General features: G+C 40.4%; 1 protein-coding gene across 5 annotated transcripts in view; it reads right to left on the bottom strand.

Annotated features, from left to right (window-relative positions):
- The window catches only part of GK5 (glycerol kinase 5), a 180,352-nt gene that overhangs the window by 13,724 nt on the left and 150,689 nt on the right, over positions 1-15,939 (bottom strand). For all 5 annotated transcript variants that reach the window (XM_084872468.1, XM_084872472.1, XM_084872471.1 and 2 more), the window contains 4 exons: positions 10,748-10,842; positions 3,933-4,036; positions 2,341-2,400; positions 1,646-1,779 (listed from right to left, as the gene is read on the bottom strand). In XM_084872468.1, the coding sequence (XP_084728594.1) occupies positions 1,646-1,779; positions 2,341-2,400; positions 3,933-4,036; positions 10,748-10,842 (393 nt within the window). The remainder of the gene's footprint in view (positions 1-1,645; positions 1,780-2,340; positions 2,401-3,932; positions 4,037-10,747; positions 10,843-15,939) is intronic.

The following is a 15,939-nucleotide window of genomic DNA, read 5'->3' as shown; positions in this document are numbered from 1 at the left end:
AGAGATAGCCTCCATTTGTTTGGTCAGACCTTAGCTCAGAATTTATGTCAATTTAACCACCTGTAGATCAAATATACAAAGGTCACTAGATTCACTGGATCACATGGTTCCAGATCATAGAATGGGCCTTCCTACATGTCAATAATCCTTTTAAAATAGATCTTAGAAAACAAGATATTCTTAAACAGACTATATAGTTAAGGGAGAAAACATTGCATTCTCAATCTCCTAAAATTTAGGCTCAAATCCATGGTATGCTACCTGTTCCTAGCATTATTGTTTGGCTCTTGTATACTCAGTTGTCTAACTATTCATCCTCTCTTGCCTAGGATCCATCAAACTACAGATGGTCATGGAAATGAAACTCTGAATGACATCTTTCTATTTTCCACAGTCCCTTAGATCATCTGCCTCCAATGGAGCTCCAATACTCCTTGCTACGTCCCTCTTCAGTTGTAAGTTGCTAGAGTGGTCATTGCCTTCATTTCCAATAGCAGTTGGGGTCTCCAAATCAGAATGGGAAATGAAGACTGAAGAAAGCTAGGTAGATAGGGGAAGGATCATAGGAAGGGAAAGTAAAACTCAACTAGGCAGAATTACTAAGATACCCCAATTGGGAGGAGAAGGAAAGGTATGTAAGAGAGGCATGAACTTTAAAATGTATGGATATTACTAAGACAGGCAGCATAACCAATCAGGAACTAACAAGCATATATACAAAAAAGAGCATGCTCAAGCTTCCTCTTTCTCTCTTCCCCGACGCAGCGCACAGCAGACAGCTGGCGTTCCTGTTGTAGGGGCTTATGGCTATGTGGGCCTCCACACATGGACTGATAGACTTTAATTAGCTTGGATGCTGAACTACTACTGACTATAACATGAAAAGAAAGCTCTGGACACTGGGCTGCTCCTGAAACCCCAGCTACACCTTTTCCAGGACTGCCTTTTCCCAATAAACTTCAGTTCTGCTAATTGTTTTTGTCCTTCACTTCATTCTTCTTTTTTGTGAGACAACACACTTGGTCTCAACATCCCACATTTTGGTTTCAGTAACTTTGCAGGAGCTGCATTCTCTGTTGGACAGCTAGCTTAGTTCTGACCCTCTTCCTCACCAGGCTATCTGTACACTTCAAAACTGAGCTCTATGTTGCCACCTCTGGGAAGGCCACCCTGTTTGCTTAATACTACAACTGTTTGTGCTTTTTTTTTTTATACCAAATTTAATAATCAGTTAACTTGTCTGACTGCTCTCCCACAGCAGGGCTATGACATTTAAACTCTTTATTCCCAGTAGTGATTGCCATGTAACAAGGTGCTGAACAAATGTTCAATAAATACAAGAATGGAGTTATTTTAATGCCAAAGACAAGCCTATTTGCTCAGGAAGCCTCCCCAGAGCCCCTACCTTGCTAAGCAGTTGAGAATTAATTGTCCTTGCCTCATACTTAGGACTCAAGGAGTGAAGTAAGGACAGACCCACCCGAGGAGGCCACGGAGTGTTTTGTGAGTGATGTACATATGCTTGTAGAGCTTAGTGGACACCTAGGTTTTCTGGACCCTCTTTATAATTTTACAGTTTGGGAGGAGAAATGCTATCTATAAGAAATAGTTTGCAAGATAGCTCTCATTTTTATAAAATTCATACCAACAGCAAGGCCAGCTAGAGAAGCTGCACCGAGGCACGACATATCCAGGTGAACAGGTCTGTCTATTTTCTCATTAATCAGGTCTGAAGTCATCTGCATGACAAAACTGTTCTTACAAACTCCTCCATCTGCCCTGTGGGGAGTAAGATATTTCAGATAAAGTACATTAACAAAAGCATTAACACCATTTTTAAAAAGAGTCATATTTTTTAGATCCTTGATTTTACTTTTTAATTCCAAAATTATATCACTTAGCATTGACCTGCAGATACAGGACCTTACTAGGTAATCTTGAAACTTTCCCATATTCCTGCTATCAGTTCTTCCACCTGCTCTATTTGTTCAAAACAGGCAAGTGAACTGAGCCAACATACAAATTCATTTGGACATTCTAGCAAAGAAAATTTGATGCTTCTATGCAAAAAGGATAGCCACATGCACAAAAGAGATTTAAAGATTTTTATAATATGGGTGCTAAGATCTTCCCAAATTCCAAAGTTTGTTATATTCTCAATAAATCCTAAATTGATTTTTCATTCCTTGTTAAATCCCTATGATCAAGAATTTTGTTGCAAAGGATCTAGGTTTAAGTTCTTGTTGAAATACTCAATAACCCTAATGATGGAAATATTCATGGTAGCTACCACTGCCTTCCAATTTCTATTTACATCTGTTAGAAACAAAGAATACATACCGGATTTTTGTCACAGGAATATGGATCTCTTTCTGCATCACCTCATATAATTGCTTGTTTCTAGTTAAAAAAATAAGGTAACTATTTAGAGAAAAGGAAATCATATAATTCTCCATTTTTCTAATCTATAAAAATAAAAACTATAGTTTTATTTACATGATATATAAAAAATATGCAAAAAGGCATCAAAGAAATATATTCTGCTAACCAGAAGTGGGTAACAGATGTTCAAATAAACAAGAGGCTCAGGGCTTGTGCTTCTCACCTCCATATGAAAGAGCACAATTTATTTTCAAATTGAATTTTATCTATAACTGTTCCTACAAATAAAAATACAAATCAAGCATTCATTTAATAGATAACTATTAAGATGGCATGCCATAAATTATATCTAATAGAATTAATCAAATATAAAACTAATCCTACATAATAAAACCTAATATGCTAAGTGTCTGGTTGTCTGGTCTGCCAACCAATCAAAGTGTAATATGCTAATGATATGCTAAGGCCGCTCAACCAATTGCTATGACTTGCACTGACTACCAGGGGGGAGACAGTCTACCAGCTGACCAGTCGCTATGACATGAACTGACCACCAGGGGCTAGATGCTCCCAACAGTAGGCTAGTTTGCTGCTGGGGTCCAGTCAATTGGGACTGAACAAGATGGGCCAGACCTGCCTCCTACGGTCCCTCCCTGGCTGGCTAACTCCTGTGTCCCTTCACAGTCCCAATAGTGCACTGGTGGGGTCCCTCAGCCAGGTCTGCACTCTCTCGCAATCTGAGACCCTTGGGGATGTCAGAGAGCTGGTTTTGGCCTGACAGCAGAACGACCAGTCGCTATGATGCACACTGACCACCAGGGGCAAATGCTCCCTGGTGGTCAGTGCACTCAGCCAGAAGCTGGGCTCACAGTTGGTGAGTATAGCGGTGGTGGCAGGAGCCTCTCCCACCTCCACAGCAGTACTGGGGATGTCCATTTGCTGGCTTAGGCTCGCTCCATGTGAGTGGACCTAACCTGGCAGTTGGACATCCCCTGAGGGCTCCCAGACTGCAAGAGGACACAGGCCAGGCTGAGGGACTCTGCCCCAAGTGCACAAATTTCATGCACTCTATTTTATAATCACTGGAAATTTAATTTTAAACATTTGAATTTTCCATATTCACGATAGCCACATTTTTAATTTTAATAAGCTACACCTGCCTCATAACAAAAAACATAGGAAAATATACATAAAATAATTTTGATAATTCAATATTTGAGAATCACAGAAGCATATTAAAATTCTCCTTCATGAATACAAAAACCTTTGAAAGTCCAAATTTTAAATCTCTTATGCTTAGGAAATTGGATATTTTTAAAAATCACTGAATTTTCAGATATCAAATCTAAGTGGTACCAGTACTATTTAATATGAAAAAATAAGAAATGATATGAAATTAACAGTAATAATAGACTATGTCATATGCAGCATGAATTAAACTAAAAGGTATAAACCCTTGATTAAAATTAAGAAATTTCTAGTTTTGTAGAAACTAATAAAAGAAAACAGAAATATGTGGGAAGAAAGGAGTTTAGAGCAGGTTTTGGTACCTGAAAGCTATGGACTCCAATATTGCTCGTACAAGATGGTATTTACTAGTGGAAGGCTTCAAACCCATAAAAGAGGCACATGCACAGGGGTCATTTAATGGAGCCTAAAGTAAGAGATAATAAGAATATATTTTTATTGTTCTAAGTCACATCTATAGATTGAAAGACATATTATTCAATAAAAATGAACACATTAGAAAAAATCCCTATTATAGTTAAGTCGCTTTAAAATAAATGACAGCCCAAAATTATGTTAAATATTACCATAACATTTTAACGGGGCTTGAGCAAGTTTGAGAACTGACATGGGACTTACCTGGGCCTTCTGTTTGAGATCCAACCAAGAAAAGGCACTGCAGTACAGAGTGACCAATTATTAACAGCCCAGCTTTATTAATGAAGACAATGAAAAATAATCCTGTACCCCCTTCTCTCCAGCTTTATGTGTAGGGTTTTTACACATAAAGTTGTTCACTGAATAAAGGAGCTTTTTGAAGACATAAGTTAGACTCAAGATAAAGAATAACAATGCAAAAAAATGTGTTTTTCAGTGTCATAACTTACACGCAATATGTCACCACTCAATCTAGTATTCAATTTCTTAGCTTATAGTCTTGTTCTCTAATATAAGAAATGACCCAGCCTAACATCTGTCTTTTAAGAGTCAAAATCTTGCCCTGGTTGGTGTGCCTCAGTGGGTTGGAGTGTCATCCTAAGTACCAAAAGGTTGTGGGTTTCATTTCCCATCAGGACACATACCTAAGTTGCAGGTTTGATCCCCAGAGGCAACTGATAGACCTCTCTCCCTATTCCCCTCTTTCCAAAATGAATAAATATAACCTTGGATGAGGATTACTCAAATTTCTTTTTAAAGAGTCAAAACCTTAAGTTGGAAGTATTAATCAAATGAAATTTGTATTTATCTTTGAAATGCAAGATAATTCTGGGACAGAAAACAGATTCCTGCCAGGCTTGCAATCTCACGGGGAAGTAGACAGAGGAATTCGGCACACTTACATAAGGTCATGACATGTCAGTGCTGTCAGGAACTGATGGTCCCTAGAAAAAACGCTTGTTTCAAGCACTCACATATCATCTCTTTACTTGGAAAACTTTCTACCGCCCCCTTCTGGTCAGTCCTACTTACCATTCTGAAACTTGGCTCAGCTTCCTCTGGGAAAGTTCCTGACCCCAGAGACTAGACCAGTTCTCACTGATATGTTTCTGTGGAAGCCTCTAACTCCCCATTACATCAGGTGTCACAATTTATAATCACAGATATGTATGTGTGTTTATGGAAACTCTATTGTGTGTGGCCCTCCATATCTGCTCATTGATACACATCCTATCAATGAACAAATAATACTTTTCCTAATTACTTAACTGAAGAAATTCTACATTATATCTTATCTTTACTGTAGCTATAATTTGCCTCCTATTGTGAATTTATCTTGATAATTTTCAAGTTCACTAATATCTTCTGATGATTCGCTCAGTAAAAGTTGATTTATACAGTGAAGTTGGTCTACAAGACAGGCCAGACTCTGCCCATTCCTTTAGTCCCTAGGATGCTATGGGGTTTCTCTGCATAAAAATTATTTCTTCTAATCTACCACATAGAATTCAGATATGAATGGCTTGAAATCACTTGTGTACAAGTAACTATGAACATAATTTACTGTAACTAATAAGCCAATTTGAGGGGTAATAAATTCCACCGAAGCCTAAAAATCCCTTGTTAGGTTACAATATCCCTGCATTAGCTAGTCCAATTCTCCTGGGATGATATGGCAAAAAAAAAAAACCACTGGGAAGGTCCTTTTCAGGTCCTGCTCATACCTGGTCAGGGCAGACAGCCCCCAGTTATACCTCAAATATGTCACTACCACTGCTACTGAATGGGCCTCCCAGAACCAACCACCAACTAGGATAGCATGACCTGGCCAAGTTCTGTTTGGCACCCTAAACAAAACTTGCAGACTCCTTCCCTGCACAGACTGCCAAGCTGGCAGGCCTCTGTCCCATTCCACCACGACCTGACAGCACATTCATTCCTCTGGCATCTGCTATGTCATTCTGCTGTCTTGGTATTTATATTCTGCTATGAGAGGGTATGGCAGAGGTGACTATAACCTGGACTTGGAAGTCCAGACACCTGAATCCTAAAACCAGAGCTGCTGCTCAATAGTGTGTGTGACTGGGCAAGCGGATTTAATAGCAAACCCTTAAGTCTCTGGTCTTCAGAGCAGAATCCAAAGAGTATCTCATATCTTACTGAGTTACAGAGGAATAAATGAGGTAATGCATGTGAAGAATTTAGGACAAAGCCTGATACACAGTAAGAATGCATAGCTTAGCTACCACTACAATATTTATTTTACCCACTCCCCTCCTACTACTACTGTCTTCACAATCCATTCACTGAACCATCTAAATGCTTCCTTCTATTGTAAATAGATTCCCCTAACTCATATCCAATTCTGAGAAGTTTCCTCCACTTATTTTGTGGGTGCTGTAACAAACCTGGCTCTGGGATGGGCAAATGGCTTCAGTTGTAGCTATTCAGTATAGGTTCCTCAGGCTTTCATACCACAGGAACAGAAGGAGATTATACTGACTCCCCTGACCATTCTAGGCCACTGGCTCTGGGATGGGCAAATGGCTTCAGTTGTAGCTATTCAGTATAGGTTCCTCAGGCTTTCATACCACAGGATCAGAAGGAGATTATACTGACTCCCCTGACCATTCTAGGCTACTGTTAGCAGACACTTCTCTGTCCCCCTGCATACCTGGTTGCACATCAACATCATGCTGTATTTCCTTTCACCTTTCCACTGCTCAGATACCCCAGTCACTCCCTGAACCAGAGATGGCATTCACAGTACTTGCTGGCCACATCCCTTTGTAGGGAAACTGCTTGAACCCACAGCACTGTTCTCTGAAGCAGCCACGCCTCATGCCCTAGTACCCCAGCCACTGCATGCCTGGAGAGAGCACAACTGGCTCAAGTCTATCCAAAGTTTGGGGGGGGGGGGGGGAAGTGGTTCAATCAGACTCCCTCCCTGGAAATTGTAACTAGGAAACACCTAGGAAAAGACCATCAACGGGAACTAAAGGATAAAATTAAAAGGATGTAAAAGGTAGAAAAGGCTGTGTGGCCAAAACCAGTTTGGCTCAGTGGATAGAAGGGTCCCAGGTTCGATTCTGGTCAAGGGCATGTACCTTGGTTGCGGGCACATCCCCAATGGGGGGTGTGCAAGAGGCAGCTGATTGATGTGTCTCTCTCATCAATGTTTCTAGCTTTCTATCCCTCTCTCTTCCTATCTGTAAAAACTCAATAAAATATATATTTTTTTTAAAAAGAAAGAAAAAGGCTGTGTGTATTTACAAATTGTGAAGAAGCAGAAAACATAGGGGAAATCATGACAAGCAGAAGTTATGAGGAAGAAAGGACATCCAGCAAAGCTTCTGCTGAGAAGAGAAAAGCAGATGTATAGAGAAGCAGGAAAACAGAATACTCAGAACTGCACAGCTGGCCCTGAGCTCTTCCCAGTCTGTCCTCAGGGGCATGCAACACAAGAAAGCCTACTTCTCATACCTATGAGCCCTCACAGCAGCATGACTAATCCTTGAAGACTGGCACTAGCTCACAGCCCTGTCCTCTCTCTTGCTGCCACCATCACAGGAACTTTCATGCCAAGTAGAACCACTGACTCTCGCCTCTGACACTTGCTGTGAACACTCTACATCAGCACCACCTCCCCCAGATCACAGCTAGAGCACCCCCACCGGACTGCACCAAGTAATGCCCTGCACACTGCCTGCTGCTCCCTCACCCCTCTGCCATTTCCCGAACTGGCTGGCCCCAGCACCCTCACTCACCTTAAATCTTCTCCAGCAACCCTTTGTTAGCAGACTCCCTTGAGAAACTGAGGCTATTAGAAACCTTTACCATCCTGCCGTCCATTATCTATAGCTGTGAAAATATTCTAAAATTAAAGGCAGTACCACTTGTACTTGTTCCTTCCTTCTTTCCATTCCCATAATCTTTATTTTCTCTATTTATTGATACACACAGCTTATAGGCAATCTCTCTCCTATTTTCTAAGCAGCTTACCATTAATATTGTTAATTTTAGGTCTCCAGTTAATACTTTTATTTTACACTGGGAAATACAGTGGTGCCTCGCATAAAGAACGCCTCGCACAGCGAACGCTGCACACAACGAACTTCATTTCATGATTCATACAACGAACTTCGTTTCACACAACGAAGTCGCCCGAGCTTCCACGACCGCTTTGCCCGAGCTTCCACGACTGCTTCGCCCGAGCTTCCACGATCGCTGCCGATGTATTGCATCCTTCCGCGCAGGCACTGCAGGCAGTCGTTAGTCACTGCGCTTAACTTAAGCATGTATCGCGGCAATCGTTCTTCATTACGAATTAAATCCCGCACGTATCACGGCAGTAGTCCTTTTAAGTTAAACTCAATATTTTTTTGATATCATGGCTTCTAAAAAAAGCAGGACTTAATAGATTGAGGTTTAAAAAGTCATCTTAGCATATTTTATGCTACAGAACGAATTATTTTTTTTAACATGTATTGTTATGGGAAAACGCGTTTCACATAACGAACTTTTCGCATAACAAACTTGCTCCTGGAACGAATTAAGTTCGTTGTGTGAGGCACCACTGTATTTGGCTTTGCAGGCTTCCTCACCCCTCCCGACCCCAAAGTATGGCCAGGTTGCAGTCATGGTAGAACAGGAGCGTTTTGTGATCAACATGAAACTTAAAACTATATCTGCAATAGTTTTCTCTATCTTTTTTTATTATATACTAGAGGCCTGGTGCACAAAATTCATGCACAAGGAGGAGGGGGCATTTCCCTCAGCCCAGCCTGTACCCTCTCCAATCTGGGACCCCTTTAGGGATGTCTGACTGCCTGTTTAGGCACCATCCCATATGGCAGGGGATGGGGCCTAAATGGCTAGTCAGACATCCCTCTCACAATTCAGGACTCCTGGGTTCCAACCGTTCGCTTGCCTGCCTGCCTGACTGATTGCCCCTAACCACTTCTGCCTGCCAGCCTGATCATCCCCTAATGACTCCCCTGCCAGCCTGATCAAGATCTAACTGCTCTCCTGCTTGCCTGATTGCCCCTAACTGCCCTCCCTGGCTGGTCACCCTAACTGCCCTCCCTTTCTAGCCTGGTCCCCCAAACTGCTCTCCCCTGCAGGCCTGGTCCCTCTCAACTGCCCTCTCCTGCCAGCCATCTTATGTCCTCATGGGGACAGCCATCTTTGATCACATGGGGGTGGGCATCTTGTGTGTTGGAGTGACGGTCAATTTGCATATTCCCCTTTTATTAAATAGGATTTTATTACATATTATTTTTTACAGATATATGAATTGATAGAAGAGGAAAACACAGAGTTGACAAGATACGGTCACTATGAAGTCCATCAGCACATTTTTTAAAATGGGAGGATCCACAGTAACCTAATTAAATCCCACCTCTGCTGATCACTATTCATGTCACCTTCCTCCTTAAACTTCAATCAGAATTATTCACTCTTTCTGATGTGGTGGATGGTATTTTAGCTGCCTCCCCTCATCCTGCAGAAGATGCAATAGAGGTAGTTTCTGAACCTCAGGGTATAGTATACAGAAAGTAGGACAGATATTAAAATAATGCTCATTTTAAAATCTAGTTTGGAAATATGGTACTTTTAGAGACTTAAGCCATTCTGATCTAATTTTTTTTTTTTTTCACCAGCGTCTAAATTCTATGATCTAAACTTTTGAATTTGGGACTTTTTTTTGTAACTTATTGCCAGAGCAAGGGATGGTCTAGAAGGAAAAGAAACTTTTATTTTTTGAAAGGAAAAAACCATTTAAATGACTGGTATAAGCTTTAAAAAAAAAAAAAGGAAGGGAATTTGTTCATAATAATATATCTGAGTATTTTACAAAGTCTTTGTAACAATAAGCATATTAAAAGTATTATCATAGATCTTTCAATTCAATAACAAAGTTAAATATTATAAAATCAAGTCTTTTACTGGATTCCCTTTTTGATTAGGCAGTAACCAATATATCACAATAAAATTTTTCATTTTTAAAAAAATATTTTTTTTCAATTGATTTCAGAGAATAAGAGAGAGGCTCTTCAAGGGAGAGGTAGAAACATCAATGATGAGAATCATTGATTAGCTGCCTCTGCATTTCCCCTTCTAGGGAGTGAGCCCACGATCTGGGCATGTGCCCTCACTGGAAAACCAACTGTAACCTCCTGGTTCATGGGTTGATGCTCAACTACTAAGCCACACCAACTGGATAAGAAATTTTGATTTTTTTTTGAAGTTTATAACTTATAAAGAACTGTAAAACATACACATATAGATATGGGGGAGAGCGTGTGTGTGTGTGTGTGTGTGTGTGTGTGTACCTTACATTATTTTTCTAATTCTCAATGATACACTTCATTTAACTACTGATAGATTCCCTTCACTGGGAAATGACTCTTTTGGTCATAATAAAATAATTCTGGGTTTTATGTAAAAGTTCTATGATAAACCTGCTGACTTTTTGTTTACACATGGGTGTGGCTCTAAGCAGAAGCCAGCTGAATTAGCTGTGCTCTCTTGTGGAATTCATAATATGTCAAACCATAACTTATCAGCCTTAGAATGTACCTTTTACCCTAGTCTATTAAGTACCCAAATTTTTAGGTAAGGGCATGGCAAATACATAATTTTAGAAGTGGGCATGGGGAGAGAAATGTTTAATTGTTCTTAACTATTTCTTACATACCTGCAAACCACTAAAACATGGAACAAAATAAACCCCTTCAGAATCTTCTAAACTTTTGGCCATTTTTTCAGTCTCAGAAGCATCTGTAAAAAGATCTGAAAACATAAAAACAAACAAACAACAACAAAAAATGTCTGAAACAAAATGAAGGGGTTGGGGAGGAACAAAGAATTACGTTATATGACCAATATTTGCCTGTGTCCACATTTATTATGAATTTAATATGAAAGATTACTCACTTCAAAGGGTCAACAAAAAGGCCATTCTATTTGAGGTCCTTTACTTGCCTGGATTTGGGAGCCCATAGAAGGGCAAGGGAACCAAAGGCCCTCTTAGCTCAGCATACAGCAGGCCTCACTTTTCCTTTAAAGATATTTAGGCTGTTTAAAAAAAATAAATTTTAGGTGTGTTTTTGGCATTAAAAGTGTATTCTTCTGAAGATTAGACCCATTCCAGTGTTTTGATGAAAAGATTTCTCTTGGTTATTAAAGACTAGAGGCCTGATGCACAGATTCATGTACCAGTAGGGTCCCTCAGCCTGGCCTGTGACTTCTCACAATCTGGGACCCCCTGGGGGATATAGCAGTGCAGGAAGTGGCAGGCGCCACTCCTGCTCATCCTGGCCCCGCTGTTCCTGCCATTGCCACTGCTTGGTAGTGTTGCCACAGAGGTGGAAGAGGCTCATACTGCTGCAGCTACAGTGTGAGCCTGGCTTCTGGCAGAGCAGCACTCCTGCTGTGGGAGTGCACTGATCACCAGGGGGTATCTCCTGCATTGAACATCTGCCTCCTGGTGGTCAGTGCGCATCATAGTGACTGGTTGACAGTTGTTCAGTCACTTAGGTTTTTATATCCTATTTAATGAAGAGGAAATATGCTAATTGACCCTCACGCCACTGCAAAGATGGCAGTGCCCACAGCCAATAAGGAGGGAATATGCTAATTGACTGCCACACCCTCAAAGATGGTGGCACCCAGTTGCTTCAGACCTAACTGGGCAGCAGGTGCACAGCAAGGCAGGTGCACCCTGTGCACCTGTCTCCAGAGGCCCCTAGTCCCCGCAGCCCCCAGATGCTCAGGGCCGGCCCGAGGCACAGACAAGCTTCGGATGGTGGCTGCCCAGCCACCAAGGGCTGCCTGAGGCTCAGGTAACCAGGGCCAGCTAAGGCTTGTGCTGTCAGCAGTGGCAGCAGCAGAGGTGTGATGGGGCATCACTTCCCTTGATTGCTGGGTCACCTTCTGCCCATGAGGGCATGCAGACTGTGAGAGGGGGCAGGCTGGGCTGAGGGATCCCCCCTCCAGTGCATGAATTTTCATGCACTGGCCCTCTAGTATATAGATAATAACCAAGAGAATCAACTGAAAAACTGTGGATCTTATGGGTTCCATGAGGGTCAGTAATAATTAAATATATCAAAAGTTAACCTTTAAAAAACAACCAGACCAAAAAAACCAAGATTTAATTCATTTAATATGCTTTTTACTGATATATCATATATACAGAAAAATGCACAAGGCCTAAATATATAGTTGGATGAACTTTTACAGTGTGAATATAATGTGCTAACCAACACCCAGATCAAGATACAGATTTCTTTGTTCAACATCATGCTTGTAAGATTCAGTCATTTTGTTACAATCAGTTGTGCTTTATTCATTCTCACACTGTAAGGTATTCCATTGTGTGACCATACGCAAATGATTAGACTAGCTACAGCTAATAAACATATGGGCAGTTTATAGTTTTAGGCTAATATAAACAGGCCACTTTGAACTCACAGACCTTCTTTTTGGTGAACATATGTATACATTGTTTGTATATACCAAGGGATGAAATTGCTAGTCCTAGGATCTTCACATTTAGGACTACCTTTAATAGATACTACCAAACTATTTTCCAAAGTGGTTGTACCGATTTAAGATTCCTATATGGGAGTTCCGGTTACCCCATATTCATGCCAATAATTGATAATGTCTGTATTTTTCATTTTAGCCAGTTTGGTGGTATTGCATAATGGTTAGATTTTATATTTCTCTGTTTATTAATGAGGCTTCAATCCTTTTCATTCATCATTTGCATATCCTTGTTTGTGAAGTGATCTCTGAATAAGCATGTGGGACAACACAGATCTGATGAAAAAGCTCAGAAATCAGTCATAATAAATATTGCTGCATTGGGTACTAATACGAAGAACTTCTAAATAAGCCCCCTCTTTCTGGTCTGAAGAGCAGGAGTCAGGGGGCCTTTAAAAAACAGAGAGTGGGGAAATTGCCCTTCTTTATGTGTATGTGTGTTTTTCATTCTATCTGAACAAGAGAGGAGGAAGATAGAGATAGGGTGAGAGAGAGAAGAAAGAGAGAGGGAATAAGAAGAGAGCCTCAGGGATCTGTGGGACAGTGAGAAAATGCATAACATTGCTGTCATTTAGATTCGAGAAGACAAAGAATGCACCACAGAATAACGATTTGAAGAAAAAAATGGCTATAAGCTTCCCACAGAGCAATAAAATGAACAAAACAGGGACGAATCTCAAAGGCATTACGCTGAGAAGAAGAAACAGTCTTGGCTGATTCTACTTTGTGAGTCCAGTTACTCTATGTGAAACTATGGAAGAGGTAAAAGTACAGGGAAGGAGGAAAGATTAATTGCTGCCTGAGATTAGAGTGGGACATGAATTAACTACAAAGGAGTGACACTTGGTAATTTGGGGTTGATGAAAGTGTTTAGTACAACAGTCACAATCCCTACTAAAGTTATTCAGTTTATGTAGGTCTTAAAACCAGTAGAACTATACACCGAACAAACAAACAAACACAAGCACTTATAAACATACTAGAGGCCCAGTGCACAAAAATTAGTGCACTGGGGAGAGGGGAGGGAGTCTTTCAGCCCACCTGTGCCCTCTCACAGTCCAGGAGCCTCCTTACTGCCCACCTGCTCATTGCTCCTTAGTGCTGCCTCTGAGGCAGGAAAGGTTCCCCCTGTGGGAGCGCACTGACCACCAGGGGCAGCTCCTGCATTGAGCGTCCACCCCCTTGAGGTCAGTGCACATCATAGTGACCAGCTGTTCTATTGTTCAGTCGATTTACATATTACAGTTTTATTATATAGGATAGAAATAGCATATAGACATAAAGGATGTAGAGAGGGTTAAAAACGAAGACTGAATGATAATAGAAACAAATGAACCCAATCCTATTTCAAATTAATAAAATCACCAAAGGGAGAAGAAAAAGATCTAATCTAAGTAACTGTTAAGGAGTGTGCTTTGACCATATATCCTTGATATACGGTAAAGGAAAATCCCTGAACATCATCGCGAACAAATTCAGCATGTTTTACTGGTATGGGTCGAGTAATTCAGAAACTTTTTGTGTATATTTTGAGATTTAGCAGGTGAGTATATAATATTGATGTTGTTGGGAGCCAAGGTCCTCAATGTAGAAAAGGGGAGACAAAAATATAGAAAGGTCAAGAAAAACAAGAATTCTTAGGGGCTAGACTTGAATTGGAGGTACAATATAAACTCAAAAATTTTCACATATGCATGCTTCTGCTCCCCCCCCCTTCTCTCTCTCTCTCTCTCTCTCTCTCTCTCTCTCTCTCTCTCTCTCTCTCTCACACACACACACACACACACACACACACACACACACACACACACACTTCTAGTTCCACTGTAAGGGCCTAGAAGCAATGACATTTCACTCATTGCATTCAAATACCATTTTCCTCTAAAAGGAGTAAGGACTCATTGGAAAGGTAGCTAATTCCAGGGCAGGTGTAAGAAAAACACAAGAGGAGCTCTGTGCCATTAACTAAGAACATACTCAGAAAATAATAGATACATTTAAAAGGCAGAAGCCAGTATGAGAGGATTCTCACTTGCCAAATTTGCAAGAATTTGAGCATGAAATTAAATAAAAACTATAAAAATTATAACCTGTTCAAGGAAATAAACCATGAGTTTATACCAATAATAAATAAAGAGGGGGAGAAGGGAAAGTTCTTCCCTCTACACTAGAATGCTCCCTGATAAACACAGAGGCAATAAGGAAGTTAGAAAACACCATTTGCAGCCATCAGTGTGAAGAAGGATCATCAATGACTGCTAAATTTGGGGGATTTAAGTCTGAAAGTATTTCCCTACATTATTTATTACAAAAGGAAAAACAGTAACTATGCAATGGGCTTATGGACTTAAATAGAACCAAAGTAAAACTAATGGATACTTTGCATTGCTATGTATGTATTCTGAGAAGGACACAGTATCTATCACTAACATAGGATTTCAGACAAAACTACATAATCTGGATCTAGTCATGAGAAATCAAATTGAAAGACATTTAAAAAAAATAACTGGCCTATATTTAAAAAAATACATCAATGGCATTAAAAAAGTATGAGGAAAATGTTCCTGATTAAAGGAAATTATACAATAAGCAACCCTGGGCTGGATCTTATATTAAAAAAAAAAAAATTACCACAAAGGACATTACTGGGGCACCTGACAAAATTGGTATTTGAGATATAAATTTGATGAAAGTATTATATTAAACTAGAGGCCTGGTGCATGAAATATGTGCATGGGTAGGGTCCCTAAGCCTGGCCAGTGAAAAGGGTCAATTGGGGCCTTCCGTCTGCTGGCTGGGGCCTTCCCTTCCCCAGCTGCCACTCAGGGCCTTCCTTCCCCCGCTGCCAGCTGCCAGACACCGGCCTGGGCCTTCCTTCATTCTACACTGCCTCCTGGTGGTTAGCACACATCATAGTGAGTGATTAAACTCCTGGTCAAACTCCTGAGGGGACACTTTGCATATTAGCCTTTTATATATATAGATATTATATTTTTTAAGTCAATAACTATATTTTAGGTATGTAAGGCAATATTCTTATTCTCAGGAAACAGAGAGAGGAAAAGGAAGATGAAATATGCAACCTTTTCTCAAAGAGCTCAGAAAATTATAGAAATATTTATCTATCCTATAGCACATATGATAGATGGATATATGGATGGATGGTAGATAAGTAAATAGATAAAGCAATCATAACAAATTGGAGTAAAGGATATACAAGAGTTTTATACTATTCTTAAAAATTTATTTCAAAATAAAAAGCTAAAACAGCCTCTCAGGAGACTGCGGGGAGCAGCAGCAGCTAGGAGCCCAACCTTGCCACCACACAGCCTTGCCGCA

Source organism: Pipistrellus hanaki, assembly GCF_964339955.1.
Source record: "Pipistrellus hanaki genome assembly, chromosome: 2".
In the NCBI taxonomy this organism is placed as follows: Eukaryota; Metazoa; Chordata; class Mammalia; order Chiroptera; family Vespertilionidae; genus Pipistrellus; species Pipistrellus hanaki.
Note: the sequence above shows the minus strand (reverse complement) of the source record. Positions and strands in the feature narration are given on the sequence as shown.